The sequence below is a fragment of the Amblyomma americanum genome, chromosome 3, assembly GCF_052857255.1.
Source record: "Amblyomma americanum isolate KBUSLIRL-KWMA chromosome 3, ASM5285725v1, whole genome shotgun sequence".
Taxonomy (NCBI): domain Eukaryota; kingdom Metazoa; phylum Arthropoda; class Arachnida; order Ixodida; family Ixodidae; genus Amblyomma; species Amblyomma americanum.
In genome coordinates, this window is record NC_135499.1 from 4,839,276 (window position 1) to 4,856,440 (window position 17,165).

At 42.8% G+C, this 17,165-nt stretch overlaps 1 protein-coding gene across 13 annotated transcripts in view; it reads left to right on the plus strand.

The window, feature by feature from the left end:
* The window catches only part of LOC144124427 (ubiquitin carboxyl-terminal hydrolase 4-like), a 176,210-nt gene extending 162,737 nt beyond the window's left edge, over positions 1 to 13,473 (plus strand). For 8 of the 13 annotated variants that reach the window (XM_077657065.1, XM_077657063.1, XM_077657070.1 and 5 more), the window contains 2 exons: positions 4,912 to 4,975; positions 13,236 to 13,473. In XM_077657065.1, coding sequence (XP_077513191.1) covers positions 4,912 to 4,975; positions 13,236 to 13,305 — 134 coding nt within the window. In that variant the 3' untranslated portion in view covers positions 13,306 to 13,473. The remainder of the gene's footprint in view (positions 1 to 4,911; positions 4,976 to 13,235) is intronic. The other 5 variants (XM_077657067.1, XM_077657066.1, XM_077657073.1 and 2 more) reach the window with 2 other exon arrangements.
* Positions 13,474 to 17,165: the final 3,692 nt, after the last annotated feature.

Here is a 17,165-nt window from a genome sequence, read left to right on the forward strand (position 1 = left end):
AAGCAAGAATTTCAACCAAAGAAACTTGCGCCAGGACTGAAGGGTTGGTATTAAATTCGACTGCATTAATGCAGAGACTGAAGCAGTTCGATTGTGTTGCGAAAACATGAATCGCACAGCTTTCCTTCGGATCTGCTCAAGTGCTTTTATGTTAGTGACAGTATACGGATCCCATACAATGCATGCAAATTCCAATTTAGTCCTTATAAAGGTTTCATATGCTAGTCTCTTAACCTGAAGCGGTGTATCTTTTAGTTTATGGTGCAACAAACAAAGCTTACATAAGGCAGACGAGCAAGTGTTAGAAATGTGAGTGTTCCGGCTTAAGTTGTTTGTTAATGTAACATCGAGATATTTATATTCATTTACTTGAATAATTTCTCCTGAACCCAGAAAGAAAGAGCATATAAATGGACTAAGTTTTCTTGTAATACGTTGTAGGACAGTCTTTTCAAATTTAAGTTCCATGCCCCGTCGATTACACCATGCATGGATATTATTAAGGGACGTGTTTAGTATTGCCTGATCGTCAGCTGACCGGATCTCATTGAAAATAATACAGTCATCAGCATACATGCGAATCTGTACAGGTTCATCAACCATTTCATTTCATTTATTTACCCCCAGGGCCGTTAGGCGTTACAGAGGGGAGTGGGTATAACATACAAGTACAAAAAACAAAAACAGCAGCTAAAAAATTTGAATATAGTTACAGCACACACTGGTTTAATATCAGTAACAGCACTAGCAAAAGGCAGCATTACACAAAATAAACCACAAAAGAAAACAGCAGCTAATAAAATAAAACAGATATAGACAGCGACTTATATAAAATTAGTAGCAGCGTTACGAAAGGCAACAGTATCAATAATTTCAGCCATATCGTGGGGAAGGTGATTCCAGCTGACACAAGTTCTGGGTATGAATGAATCGTGAAAACATCTCGTGCGACAAGGAGGGATCCAAACTTTGTGGCGGTGATCAATGCATGCTGAAATATACGATGGTCTTTTTAACAACCTGTCTTTAAGATAAGGATTATGATAAACCTGCGATGGGAAAGAAGCGGGAGGGAAAGGTTAGCTTTCATGGCAGTTACACTACTAGTACGATGATAGTTGGAAAGTATGAAACGGCAACCGCGGTGCTGAACTGATTCTAAATCAGAAATGAGAGATTCGACCCCAGGGTTCCACACCAATGAAGCATATTCCAATTTAGAGCGGACCAAAGTTTTATAAAGTAGTAGTTTTAATGAGCTCGGTGCACATGAAAAATTTCTGTGAAGGTATCCAAGGATGCGGTTAGCGTTATTTATAATGTAGTCAACATGAGGTTTCCAAGACAGGTTAGAAGAGACATGAACACCCAGATATTTATAAGACGACACAGTTTCAAGAGTGATGCCATTAATGCAGTAGGTAGAGTGTGCAGTAGAAAGACGAGAAATGGGCAAATGCTTGCATTTAGTAATGTTTAGCTTCATACTCCACAGGTTACACCAATCCAGTACCTTGTTAATATCTGACTGAAGAACAGATGTATCATTATCGTCATTAATTTCGCGGTAAATAACACAGTCATCGGCAAAAAGACAAACGGAAGACAATATAGTAGTTGGTAAGTCGTTTATATAAATGAGAAAGAGGAGGGGCCCAAGAACAGACCCCTGAGGCACACCAGAGCCAACAGGCGAGGAATCTGAATTGACGTTATTTGCTGTTACGAACTGACTTAGGTTTGAAAGAAAACAATACAACCATGCAAGTAATGTGGAATCGATGTTAAGGCTGTTTAGTTTAAGAAAAAGAAGCTCACGTGAAACCTTGTCAAATGATTTAGAAAAATCCATAAATATAGAATCAGCACGGGATCCACGATCTAGAATGCAATGCAAGTCATTTGTGAAGCATATGAATTGCGTTTCGCATGAAAATGATTTACGGAAGCCGTGTTGGGCATTACTAAAAAAGCAATTGGATTCTAAAAAGGTAGCAAGATGAGAGTAGATGACATGTTCCATGATTTTACATGGAATGCTGGTGAGTGACACAGGGCGAAAGTTATCAGAGCAATGTTTATCGCCAGACTTGTGCAGCGGAATCACCCTCCCAACCTTCCAGTCATTGGGAATACAGCCTGTTTCCAGAGACTGGTCAAACAGTTTGGTAAGGATCATTGAACTGTACATCTTTGTATTAACCAGAAATTTCGAATTAATGTTATCGACGCCACAGGAGGAAGAAATCTTAAGGTTCTCAATTATTCTCAGGATGCCAGTTGTGTCAAAAAGAATTGGATCCATGGGAAAAGCGTCCAAGACCGGACACTCCTGATTGGTAAGGCAAACATTGCCAGAAAAAACAGCAACAAAAACACTATTAAGAACACTAGCGCATTCATTAGGTGAATATGCAATGCCGTCAGAAGATGTAAGTAGTATTGACGAACTATCTTTCTGGTTCACAGTGTTCCAAAACTGTCTAGGGTTATTAATCAGCAGAGCAGGCAAAGTACTGTTAAAGAAGGAGTCCTTAGCATTTTTCAGAGCTAATTTGTACTCAGCGGCCGCAGAAAGGTAACCGTCCCATCGTTGTTGCGAATTCGATGATTTGGCCAAGCGAAACAAACGCTTTTTCTTATTGGATAGCCTTTTTAAAATGTTATTAAACCATGGTGATTGTCTATTACACCACAAAAGTCTTAGTGGGACAAATGTATTAGTGAGACGTTCAACAGTGTCCCTAAACAATTCCCAGTTAGTGTGGACAGAACGCTGTGAAAATTCTGGTAAATAACTGTTTAAGAAAAGAGCTAATTCACGATTAATGGCATCATAGTCCGCCTGTTTGTAATCTCTAATAGACTTGAAGATGCTCCGGCGATTAGGAATTTTAATTTTTACATCGAAATGAAGCAAGGAGTGATCACTAAGACCAGGTAAGTACGAGATTGAAGGGATAAGATCCACAATGTCATTGCAATATATCAAAAACAGCAGCAGCCCAAGCACACTGCCCTGAGGGACACCAGATGTGACCGGAAGAGCACAAGAATCATCTCTGTTAATAGGTATGTACTGTTTGTGTTGCGTTAAGTACATTGATACCCAAACAATAATAAAATCTGGCAGTCATATCAGTTGAAGTGTCTCAATTTATTATGGGGTACTAGGTCGAAAGCCGTGCTGAAATCCAAGAAAATTAAGTCTACCTGGCCGGCCCTATCCACGAGGGAAGCAAGAAAGTGAAATATGGTGACTAACTAAGTAATCGTAGAAAACCCTTTCCTTAAGCCATACGCAGACGAAGTCACCCGCAGATGAATGGCATGACGAAGCGCTTTAACCGGACCCTCGGCGACATGATGGCCAACTACATTTCATCTGATCACTCAAACTCGGACCGCATTCTACCTTTTGTTACCTACGCTTACAATTCTGCAACGCAAGCAGCTACTGGTTTTTCACCATATTTTCTTCTCTACCGCCAGGAGCCATCTTCCATTATTGACACCGTACTCCTTTACAGCCCAGATTCTTCCGAATTTACAACCGTCTCTCAAGCCACTGCTCATGCCGAAGAATGCCGTCAACTCACCCGCTCTTTTACTTCACATGACCAGTACCGTCAGAAAAGTGCCCGTGCCACTTCTACCTGTCTGCCACCGGCTTACCTTCCTGAATCCTCAGTTCGGCTTTGGGTGCCCTCCCCCAGCCCGGGTCAGTCTACAAAACTGCTGAGCAAATACCAGGGCCCCTATCACATAGTTCAGCAGACATCACCAGTTAATTATCTCGTCAAGCCCCTCACGCTTTCGCCTGATCATCGCCACCACGGCCGTGAAATTGTCCGCTTCGACCGCCTGAAACCCTACTACGACCCCACTATCATCTCGTGCCCTTGGGCTGCCAGGATGGCGCCATTTCACCACGGGGGTGTTGTAAGACAGACAATTGGGCTCTGATGCCCCAGTGGCCAGTGCCGATGAAGGAGAAAAAGCAGACGGAAGACGAGGCTGACGAAGTTCAGTTTGGCGCTCACGAATGCTAGACTACTGAGCTGCGCTGCGTTAACAAAGATTGTGGCCGTCCACATTTCTTGTTTGATTTGCGTCTTTACAGTTCTTTTTGTTTAATCAAAGCTATCTCTGTCGATTTTTAGGTCTAAAACCAAACTGTTGGTTCGACAGGACAGCATGCTTATCTAAATATTTAGTTATTCTGGAACACATAATTTTTTCTAAACCCTTCGATAACACAGGTAGGATGGAGATGGGCTGGTAATTGGATAAATATGATGTATCACCTCCTTTGTGAATGGCAATAACTTTTGCAAGTTGCATTTCTCTCGGAAAGACCCCAGTAGCGAGAGAAACGTTGTAATTGTGAGTTAACGGAGCAGCAAGTATGTCAGTAATAAGCTTAAAAAGTTTTATGCGGAAGCCATCTTTGTCCTCTGCACTGCTACATTTTAAGTTACTAAAAACTGCTACGACTTCAGCTTCAGTTGTGGGGAAAAGGAATATAGACTCAGCAACAGTTGGTGTTCGCAAAGTGTAACTGGCAGTCGATGTGGTGGAAGAGAGCATTGTTTTTGTGATGCTCGAAAAATGTTCGTTAAATGTATTTGAGAGATAGTCTCCGCTAATGATTATACCGTCTTTCATTACTGCGGTGACAGGAGATTTGGGATTCCAGTTTAATAGTTTATTAAGTTGGCACCATTTTGCGCTCACATTTTTACCAGACATGGAGGAGAAATTGCTGTTGTAGTAATTAAACTTTGTGGATTCTCGGTTAAGAGAATTGGCTGACCATTCACTGTTTTTCTGCATCCTTGCATGTTTTATTTTTCTTCCTGGTCTTCCCAGTAGTTGGCCTCAGCCTTCGTTGTTTTATTTTATTCTTAGCTGCCACCTACTCCGACGCCCAGAGTTCCCGTGGACCCCCTAAAAGATGTTCATGGCCCACCAGGTGCCAGCCGATCTCTGCTCCCACTCTTCTGCTCAAATGAATGCCATTTCATGGGGATGGAGATGCGTCAATCTTTTAATATTTGTTATTGGCGTGACAAATATTACCTTCGTTGAACAGATGCACTAGGACGGCGATACTAGCTTTATTTTTTCCCCCAAAAAATTTTGTTTGACATCATGCCCGGAAGTTTGAGAAAATCCTTCACCCCGGGCAACTTCTCTGATTTTTCACTAAAGCGTCTCTGCTCTCCCAGACACCTATTATAACATACAAAAACCCAAGTGGATGTTCTTTCTTACCGAAAAAGATGAACCTTGATTGACGTGATTTTTATGTAAAATAACGATACAAAGATTGCTGAAAGCTTGCATTTTGACAAATTTTTTATTCGCACTTTAAAAAGCATTGCACCCGTGATACTTTTGTAACGTGCTTTCAGGGGACTGGTTACACTTTTTCATATGCTGGAACCCCAGAATTCTTCAGCAGTGTTTTATAAATAAATGACAAAGAGCCCTCAATTTGAGAAAACTGCTACATTGAGGCCCCGAAAACTCTATGTGGGCAACAGTCCCTGGCATTCTAGAATAATCCAAATGTTTGGAGAATCCCTCCTGCTGAACATATAAAATATTTGGAAAAATACTTTTTGTTGATGGGGAGAAATTAATTTTCAAACAGGAGTCACCGCAGCGTGGTCAACTAGTGCGCGTGCTGTCGTCTGCTTTGGTCGTGTGACGCGCGCTCTGCACTCAGGTTGGATGTCGTCTGTCACTTTCTCTGTATCGACTGTTTCCTTTAATATAGTTTTTAAACATCCATTTTCTCTGAATAACAAAGAATAGTAATCTTCTGCGCCTTTTGTGGCATCTGAGATTGTGGGCTTTTGACATAATTTTGGGAGTGCAGACAACACTTTAGCAACTTACAGCATGTGTCGACTACTGCCATGAAGAAAATGATTAGTCCACAGACTCACCAGCGATGGAGAACGGCGGCAGTGAAGTGGTTGCTTCTGCTTTGCACAGGTATGACAGTTTGTGTATTGTGAGTGCAACCGGGAAGTGCAACCCGACAGTGTCATAACTGTGGAAAGAGGAGTGCTAAGCATGTAATATAACGGAGCCACAGCCATTCCAAAAACCTGTGAACATCATTGTTTTGTTCCCATAGGAGATACACAGTTGGCAGTGAAGACAATTTCAACTTCATCAGAAGACGTTTATACAGTATTGCATTAAACCAGAAGTGCCTGACAGCTTTGGTGTTTCACGCGTCTTCCTTCCATTTTGCAGGCAGCGCTGCACAGTGACTGTGGACTGGTACATTTGTGAAAGAGTAATGCTCTGCTGAACCTATTTTGATAATTATTATAATAAAATGTTTGTGAATACCACTTTATGATTTACTGTTAGAAAATGTTCCACAATATTTTGTTGCAAATAAGTGAATCATGAAATTGCACAGCACAACCATGCGATTACAAAATATACAAATTTATAAGATAGTCAGTATAGAGCATTTCCTCTCAGAAATAACAGAACCGACACCTAGAAGGATCAATGTGAAAAAGAAAAGTACCTGTATGCCACTGGCACGCTCACTGCACTCCGAGAGAGCTCACTATGATGCATAATCATGGCATTTTTTTCTTCCGCAATCTTGCCTGCTTCTTAGTCACCACGTGACCGCTCGTGACTATTCTGGCTTCTATCCTAGGTCAGTGTACATATGTACATCTACAGCTGCACTGCTGCTTTGTCCTATACCGGCAAATGGTCTTTAAACCTATTTAGGCAGTTTCAGAACTTGCATTCAAGACAAGTAAATTTCATGCTCATGCGTGCGCCAGGGCAAGAAAAGGGATTCACTAACATCACTGCTTGTCAAATCAGGAAGGATAATATGCTTTCACATCGTATGACTTCGTCAGAAAAAAAAATTCTGAGAAAGCAGCGTGGACTTCACTTAAGGCTAAAGGGCCACTCCTGCTGTAACAACTCCCACTCCTGCTTGCCTCCTGGAGGTAACCGCTCTCGCAAGACAACTTTTGGGGCTGTTCGGGCTGTTTTTAAGCATTCAATTTTATCTCCTAGAACAACAGACAAGAATCTAAAAGAGGGCTACGCGTCAAGCAACCATAAAAGACGACAGCGCGCGCGGCCCGCAGGGCGCACACCTAGTGACCACGCCGCGGTGACTCCTGTTTGAAAAATAATTTCTCCACGTCAACGAAAAGTACTTTTTCAAATTTTTTATATGTTCAGTAGAAGGAATTCTCCAAACTTTTGGATTATTCTGGAACATCAGGGACCGTTGCCCACATAGAGTTTTCGGGGCCTCAATGTAGCATTCACAAATTGAGGGCTCTTTGTCCTTTATTTATAAAACATTGCTAAAGAATTCCGGAGTTCCAACATATGAAGAAGCGTAATTAGGTCCCTGAAAGCACGTTACAAAAGTATCGCGGGTGCAATGCTTTTTAAAGTGTGAATAAAAAAATCCGTAAAAATGCAAGAATTCAGCAATCTGTATCGTTATTTTGCATAAAAACCGTGACATTCAAGCTTCATCTTTTTCGGTAAGAAAGAACGTCCACTTGGGTTTTTATATGCCATGGTATGTGTCTGGAAGAGCAGAGACGCTTTACCGAAAAATCAGAGAAGTTGCCTAGGGTGAAGCATTTTATTTATTTATTTTATTTATTTACAGAATACTGCAGGCCCTTCTGGGCCCTAACAGGAGGGGCAATACTATGCAACATGAATATACACAAAAAGACTGAACAAGATTCGAAACACAAAGCCAAATAAGTTTGATGGCGTCAATCATCTATTTCTTCAATGAATTCTATGTCACGTAGTGCTGTTAAAGGTAAAGCATTCCATTCAGTAACGATGCGAGGGAAGAAGGAGTATTTAAATAGGTTAGTTCTGGCGGAGACTGGAGTTAGTGAATGAGAGTGGCGATGTCTTGTTGGTCGTGGAGCGGAAAATAGCTTGACGTAGGGATCTGGGCAAATTGACAACTTATGTTTGAGAAGGAAAAGAAATTTTAATCTGAGAATTTTAAGTCTTACCTGCAATGTTTGAATTCGGTGTGCTCGCATTATGGCAGTAGGTGAGTCGGTTGAACGGTATTTTGAAAAGATGAATCGAATGGCCTTGCACTGGATCATTTCAAGCGCTTGAATGTTAGTTTTAGTAAATGGGTCCCAGACAATGCTAGCGTGTTCGAACTTGGGTTTGATCAATGAAGAATAGGCTAAAGTTTTCAAGTCTGCAGGAGCATTCTTCAGTTTGTGCTTGAGGACACAAAGTTTACGAAAACCCGATGCACATACGTTACTTATATGTTTGTTCCAGCTTAGATTAAACTTCCGGGCATGACGTCTCTGAAACAAATTTTTTTTGGGAAAAATAAGGCTAGTATCGCCGTCTAGTACATATGTTCAACCAAGGTAATTTTTTGTGACGCCAATAAAAAATATCAGAAAATTGCCGCGTCTCCTTTTGCGTGGAATGACCTCATCTCGTCCAAATCTCGTGGCAACGACTGCTCCCCCCACTTCCCTATTTATTTCTCCCACTTCAAATTCTTTCTTTTGGCCTAATTTCCTGATCTCCCACTTCCCTCTCGACCTCAGGTACTTTGCGCACCATGATCTGCACTTGCAGTGCTGTTGCCCGCATATCCTGAAGTCTTTGCACTAATCATTCTGCTAATTCTGCTGCGTGACCGTTTAGAACAACATTTAGTCCTGCCACTACCATTACCAGCTTACACCCTGCAACACTCGCCTGCAATTTGCTATTCATCTTTTGTAGTACCGCGTTTATATCCTCCCTGTGAAATTCTGCACTTCTGTTCACCTATCTCTCGTTTCCTTCTCCGTTATAATTCCAACTCACTGTCTCATAATGTAGTCACTGGCGATGAGCTCTTTTGTACTGTCTCCCTCTTTCATACGTTCCTCTATCTACTTGCTGTTGCTGTTATCACCGTGACTGTGGCTTTATCCTTGCCCACTCCTGACTGCGATATTAACCTCATTTTTCGATTTTTTCACTGTCGTTCATGATCCCGGTTCCCTGACCTATTTTCTTCTCATTGCCAATGCCAGTGCCAACACCATTCACGTGTTCCGCACTGGCACAGCCGCTCGATCTCCTTTAGGAGCGGCCTGCCAAACCGCGGAGTGGACTATAAAATGTGCGTGATGGCTCAGTTTCCACTTTGCGGCCGCCAGGGGTGTCACACATCAGTGATTGAAGCTCCCGGGAAGCGTGCGTGGCTGGCGGTTTGGAATCTCTGGCTGTGCGTGCCCCTTGCGTTTGCTTAGTGTTTTCTCTCAAGTTTCGCTGTGCACATGTACACCTGTTGAAAGCAAGTATGTTCGGAAGGTTTTCACACCTAAGTGCCGCGAACTACTTAAATTTCGTGAAGTGAATGGTGCAATCTGCAAACTTGCTAGCGCTGCTAGGCCAATAAGTGGCTCATAACTCGTGGTGCCACACCGAAGCGGAATCCATCTTAGCACGGACTCAGCAGTACACAAAAAGAAAACATACTGAGAGCTGGTGCCTTTTGAAAAGGACAGTTTTGGAACCTGCAGCCTCATTGGAATTTATTAATGCACATTTTCTTTGTAAACTCCTCTCACTGACATGGCCAGGACAGAATATTGCATCCACAAAAGCCGACAAAAGCTCAGACACCTTTTCAGCTCATCGTTCCAGTCTAAAAATTTCACGGAAAAAAGAGAGGGAGACAAAATGAAGCTGCAGGCAACAAGAAAAGAAAGGGACAAAATCTAGCGCATACATGCCAGCATCTAACAGTGAGAAGCGAGGAGAACAGCCCTAGAAAAGACGGTGCATTTTCTTCGTCAAGATCCTCGCAAACGTTGCGCTGTCCTAGATTGTCATCAAGAATGAAAGTACATCCCTGGGATAAGCTCTCCTGTGTACGCTCCCCCTGTAGTCATGTAAGTTGTGTTTCTGCCATATCCTCAACGAGCTTTTCGAGGCTGCCCAAAAACTGTTGCACGCTATACATGTTACAAATCTAACGCTCCAGGAAACCCCGAAATTTCTTACCATGAACTGCCGTCAGAATGTGTGGCTCCTTAAAATTACGCGGCAAGGCAGACACAAGGCCAGCCAATGGCTGCAACGCTCCACTGCTATTATGTGCTCGCTACTTTTCAAAGAGGAAGGCTACGGGAAAGGAATGAAGCGCAAGGATGCTGAGGCTGACAGTGGTTCCAACATTTTTTATTGTACCCGACACACAAACAACCGGTGCTTTCCAAGAACAGAAGAATGCTGATCTCATGCTGTCACATCTCATGCGAGGGGTGCATCAGAACTAGGTATACCGGAAGCAATGAAGGCTGGGGAGACATGTAATTGTGACTGTGGAAACCGGGGAAGGCGAACATTGCAAAATGCTGCTGGATGTAGTGGAAAGTCACGCTGCGGATGAGTGTTTTTCTGTCAAATTATGTCAGCTAAAAGACTCACTGCCCTAAGAGCATTACAAATTTGTCACTTGGTTCCGAACATAGGCGCTTACTTGGTTGAAATTATTTATGGAGAGTTACAGATGTCTGCAGTACTCAAAAATATATACCTCGGGTTATGCACTTTTGCCCACGAACATGAAAAAAAAATAAGTGCTTTTTGTGCACAACAATAGAAGACAATCCTCTAGCGTGCATATGCTAAACAGTGTCAACAAATAATATAGCGCTTTAAACTACGTTTCCTGTAGAATGCCCATGTGATTATCATCAGTGTGCATATTCTCAGTGGCCGCGGCAGTCGCATTTCGTTGGAGGCGAAATTCTAGAAGCCCGTGTACTGTGCAATGTCAGTACATGTTAAAGAACCACAGGTGGTCGAAATTTCCGGAGCCCTTCACTGCGGCATCCCTCATAGCCAGAGTCGCTTTGGGACATTAAACCCCCATTAACCATAACCATATATTTGTTGTAATTTTTTAGTTTTCCACTTACAAAAGCATGAAATGATTGTAATTTGGCTAGTTCTCTATTCTAAATCATTATGGGTATCATTATTGTGCAAGGGACCGTTTAAACAACAAATGCTCTTTAATTCCAAAATTGCAGGGCACAGGCGACCTATGCAAACCAGTTGGTTCCGCATAAAAATGTACTTTTATTGTGTCACATTAACTACATTAATCACAGGCGTCGAGCTGGCAGAGTTTCAGAAGACATTATATACACTATAACAAACCATGTTGGGAATCGCAGTGCATACGCGAAATTACAGGCGATAATTCTCTGTAACTTAGAAGGACTTGGTTGTAGGCCAGTTGGTAGGACATCATGAGGAGCAAAACCGCAAAACAGGACAGGAATGAGGCCCTGTGTTGTTGCCTGCCTCAGTCCCACCTGGTTTTGCAGTTTTGCTCCTTACGATAATTCTCTGTTCCATATGCGGCCGATAACCTGCAAGCACTTTGACTCCTTCAACGATAGGCAGCGCCAGGGCCGCTGCAGCGACGCAGCCTGGAACTTTCGCAATCACCGGCGGCGCGGCGCACTCGGCAGGCCTCTGCTACAGGAGATCAAGCGGAGTGGCACTGGCATGTCCACCATTTTCATGTCCAACGGTGGTAGCGGACACGTTTTCCACCATTTCTGCTGCCTTTTCCCCGAGTTTTTTTACTTTCTGCACACTTCACTTCAAGCTGCCTTTCCAGGGAAATCCACACACAATGCTAGTGGGGCGTTGTCTGCCTCAACACTGTTCAGTCTTGCACTTAGTAAGCAACATCTGCACATGAAGTTAGCACCTTCTGCCTGCTCAACCGCTTTTGCATTTTCAAAAATCAAAAATCTTATGCCTGACAGTTCTTCAGTGAAGTCCGAAATATCATGCTGGTCCGAATTATTGGAGTGGAGTCTGAAAAATCGGTCAGTTACTGTACAGCATCACCTCTGCATTCTTCAGTGCTACGTTCGCTTTGATTTTTATTATTTTCACCCATTAATGGTATATTTAAGAAATAGTCATTGTTTTTAATATAAATTGACAATTTTACTGCTGTTAACACTAAATACGTATGGCAAACACTGTCATCATAGCAACGGCACCTCCAACTTTGTGCCAGCATTTACATTTTCATTTAATCAATTTACTCTTTCAAAAGCCTAGCCTTTGAAGTGATTCATTTCTGCCGTTAATAACAGAGGAAAGAAAAGAGTTCTTTCGGCACATAGTTGAGGAGCTTTGGTTTGCTCTTGCTAAATGCCACCGCAAATTCTGTTATGCTTCTTGGGTGCTGCGCTTGCCACTCTCAGACAAAGCTCGTAATGACCGTCAGCAGTGAGCCGTATCATGTGCCCATTGCGTATGCAAAGCTTTTGCAGACACACAATTAAAACTGTCTTATAACTATGCACAAAAGGCACCAAAAAAATCTGTTACCCATGCTGTGTGGCCTGTGCGCCAAATGCTGGATGGACATTGTGGCTGAATGCTCTGCCATAAAAGTACCTTTTTAGGGCACCTTGGGTAGTCACAGCTACTCTACTGCAACATTAGAAATGGCTCTAGTAAAGCTAACGAGCAAAAAGTGGCATCATCCAACCACAATGCCATCCATGCTGGCCGTCTCAACGTCGCAACAAAAGCAAAGAGCTAGAAAAGTTGTCAGCAGCCTTCACACTTCCCCATTCTAGCCACCCTGGTATCGCCACTGCTGCTCCTTGCAAAAGACGGTGATGCTGATTCAGTTGTCAAAAAAGACCTGCGTCAAATAGTTGCCGGACCTAGTTACTGCAGCTACACTATAAAGTCCATCGTCCCCCGCCACAAATAGATGTGACATTTCTCGCCCACTCCAGTCTGTGAACCTGGCGCAGACCTCACAGACCAGAAATGGAACGTCACGTGATGCCGAGTTCGCGGGCCAAAACAAGTCTATTGTCTCGGTACACTTTTAGACGTGCAGTATCTGGCTGCATGCTCTCTTTTTGCCCTTCACGTGCCAATTTGTCTGTCTGTCTGATCATCCTTTCCAATTTTAGGTATATAAGTTATTTGCTTTTTCGGAATAAAATAGTTGCAAGTTGCATGCTACCTGTCTTCCTCGTCCTTATTGTTGTGTGCGCAAAAAATAACTCTTGAGAATGGACCAACTAGCCCCGCAACACATATTATGACTGTGCTTTATTAGGATGGACTGACAAAAAAGCACTGACGATGGTGCCTTAATCTTGCAGTGATGGTTCATTGGCCAAAGGGATCGTGCCTGTATCAGAAGGGCATGGACTGAGAGGTGCACGGGCTTAGTGCGCAAGTGTGGCACCCCCAGCCAGCCTCCACCTGGGACAGGATCCTCTCCTTCGGACTCTGCTGCTGTGCTTGGGCCTACTTTAGCCACAACTAAATGGCTTTTTTGGCCTGGTATGCCTTTGAGAGTTTGAATATGCCTGGAAAAATAAAGACTTAGTCATCTGACCCTTATGCTTCTGCTGAGGGTCTGTCTGACAGCAAGTGAGTGTTGCATGCCGGTCAGGTTGTGTAGGCTGCCATCTCTCGGAGGCACATCCGATTCCCTATACCATCCTGCCTTAATCTTGCAGTGATGGTTCATTGGCCAAAGGGATCGTGCCTGTATCAGAAGGTACCAACATTTTTCTGCCTTTCTCGAAGAGTATATATATATACAAAAGTTTAGCGTGGCTTCAGAAAAGGATGCTCGACATGTACACAGCTAAGAAATAGTTCATAAGTGTGACTCCACCCTTGTGCCACACTGTGTCAAACCAGATGAGCGGTGCCATCTTCATAAAAATTGGGAAGTTAAACTTCTCCAGAACTTGCTGCATTCGAATATAGGCAACCTGCCATGGTCGGGTGGTGCTACTAGATAGATAAAGAAAGATAAATATTGGCATCCCTTTTGTATTGAGGTGGTTTGGAGTGCCACCTTGCCCCCGTAAATAAAGCAGTTAATTGTTTTTTCTTTTGTAGCTGTCCACCTCTTTTTTTAAACTTTCTGTTCATTTTTCATTTCCCACCATTCAAGGCTATTTTTCATGTTGTAAGGTAAGTTAATGGAATACAACGGTGCAAGAAAAGGACGTACACAAATAGACGGGAAGGACGCCATCCATCAAATAATTCAAGTTCTGTGATGTTTGGTGCAATTTCTCCATTCTGCTTTTCCACCACTAATACTCCAGTCTCTACTTCTGATGTGTTAGTTTTGCTTTCATTATCCCTAAAACCCAGGCCTACTGGAAGGTGGAATATGTCCTTTCCGACATCTGGTTGCGTAACTTTACAGTCTACCAGAACATGTTTAGTGTTTTCTGCATTGCTCCTGTATGCTGCACAAATATGACCTTCCTGTTCATATTTTCTTTTTATTACCTGGTCTGGCAACCTGATCTAGCCTCCAGTAAGATGGTACTGCCTCTTGAATTATCATACAGCATTTCCTTTTCCAGACTCCATTCTCACCAGCTCTGTATAAACACGAGTCTTTTGTTCTCACTTTTTGCCTCCACTTAGCAGTCTCGGCTTAGTGAACCTTCTTTTTGATGTTCGTTATTGCCCTCTTGTTGCCTGTGTAGCCTGTCGTAAGATTTCTAGTCCTTTCTCTATTGCATGTCTGCGTTTTCTCTGTAAAAATGCCGGAGAACTTTGGTTGCTCACCTCTTCTCCATTTTTCGTAGTCTTTTTTCTCAAATGATATTTTGCTCTGTGCTTCCTTTGCCTCAAAAAACTGCCAACCCATATCCCCCTGTACAGCTTTGCATGTTGTTTTTCCATGGGTCCCTAAAGCTAATCTGGCCATAGTTCTTTGGTTAATGTCTAATCTTCGTACTGCGTCTGACTTTAAGCGTTCGCAAAAGTCAGTTCCAGGACCACTACACCCTTCCACAGTCCTCGTATTACTTCATGTGTTGTATCCCTATAGTGCTCTATACTTCATTATGGCTGCCTTCTAATTTCCTTTCACCTTGATATGTTCTTCATAGGTATAGGTCTTTAAATATTTTTTCATCAATCCACACCCCCAGATATTAGTACTTCTCTATGCGCGGTATTTCACTCTCCTGTATTGACACTTGGCTAAAGGAATACAACAGCTCAAGAAAACAAGGGCGAGAACATGCAATAGACGGGACGGGCACCAACTGCCAACTGATTTATTATCTCAAAAAACCCCTTTTAACCATATGAGAGAAAACGCAAAAAAACGAACAAAAGATGCGAAGAGAGGGAGCAAACAGATTGAACTGAAGGCATAGAACTATTCAAAAAGGCAATCTCTTCGTTTGTTAAAGACACTGACGGCTTGCTCACGGACAAGGAGCCCCCTCGCTTAACCAAGTATGCCTCCATTATCTCTCTCTCCAGCCTATCCTTCAACCGACCACTAAATCTTGCTTTTTCAAAAGCAAGACAGCAATGACAACTTTTATAATGAGTTGCCATGTGGCTACCATATAGCCATTTTTACCTGCATTTTATGCTATCTCGCTCTATCATTAAAACACTGACCAGTCTGTGTCCTCTTTATTCAAGACATCAGCTAATTAAGAGGAATGATGACAAACCACACCAGCGGTGCACTCAGTGAACACAGTTTCGTGTTTTCTATAGACCTCCTGCATGTTTACAAACGAGTTTACAAACAAACAAACAAAATATTCAATAGAAGTCTATAAATTACGCTTTTTAGATGTGAGGTCGAAAATTGTGAAGCAATTTCTTTGATTTCTTTGAGGTTTTCTTTGATTTCAGTGCTGCATCTCTTTGACCAAAGCGAAGGCGAAGAGGCCATAAACGAGAGAGTGGACTTAAGGTTTGTTTCTGACCTTTCACATTTTCTGCGATTGGCATTACTCGCCCCGTCATAATTTCGTAACGAATAAAATAGAATGATTCTATTTGTCGCAAACGATTTCTGAGACATTGAGGAGTGTAATAAATCTCTCGATTTTTTCTACACGTGCAATAATACATGTTATTTTTTTAAGAAACTTTGTCATGCAACTATATGCAGCATAACTACTCACCATCTAAAAAAAGAATAGCGTCATCATACAGAACATGGCTTTGTGAACATGCTGGCATAAAAAAAATCGCGCCCATTCTACACAATTATGGCCTTGGGGTGACTTGACGAGGGTGTTAATTATAATTACCCAACTGCATGAGGTATAGCTGAAAATAAAACGCATTACTGAAACTAACGTAGCAATTTCATATTTGCACGAAATCTAGTTACATATCACACGAAAACACTTTTCTAATACGGTATTTATCTGCGAGAAACATCGAGAATAAATTAAATTTCCTTTTATGCTACTACGCAGATCCAACAGTTATGCAGCTGGTCACTATACATGCTCCTTCTGCAGTGCGCAGGCATGATGCAGCCGCCGGTATCTGCGGCACCTGCGGTGCACGGGCAGGCGGAACCTGTTTTGCCTACCACGCGAAAGTCGCTGCTGACATCAGCGCCACCGCATCTTCATGACGTCGCGGAGTGAAGGAAGTCTGTCTGACATGTTTTTCTTTAAGTTGCAAACCTATGACAACTTGTAAGGCGGTGCAGAGAGAACTACATTAACCTTGTAGCACTTTACCGCTTATTTCTTGATATGGCGATAGGAGTCAACATGACTGCTCTCTTCTCTTTGTTGTGAAGAAGCAAGGCATCAGCCGCACTGCCATCACTCAGAGCGAGCCATCACCTTCCACGGCCACCACTGTTCGTTGGTTCGTTCCTCCGTCCTTCAAGGACGACTCGGTGCTGAAGTGTATTCTGGTGCTGCTGATCCTCTGACTGCCTCTGTTTCTTCTGGCCTGTCGCAACTCCTGATAAGGCTGTTCCGCGAGTGGGGGATTTGGCCAGGTTTTCCCCTTTGGGATGTGGGCTTTGTCTCTTTAGGCTTAGGGCAATGTCTATGTCTTCCCTGGGCACAGGTCTGGTAACCTGGTTCGTCAGTTTGCCGGCTGAAAACATGCCGCTAAAGTCTTTTTCCCAAAACGGTGTCAAACTTATCCCTGAGGCGCTGGTCCTTGTAGGAGAGGGTTTAATTAAGATAAAAAACTCTCGTATGATCCAGGAGCAGCTGAAGGCTGCGACCGGCTGATATCTTGAGATTTCTTAAGTACGGCCATCTGGCAAA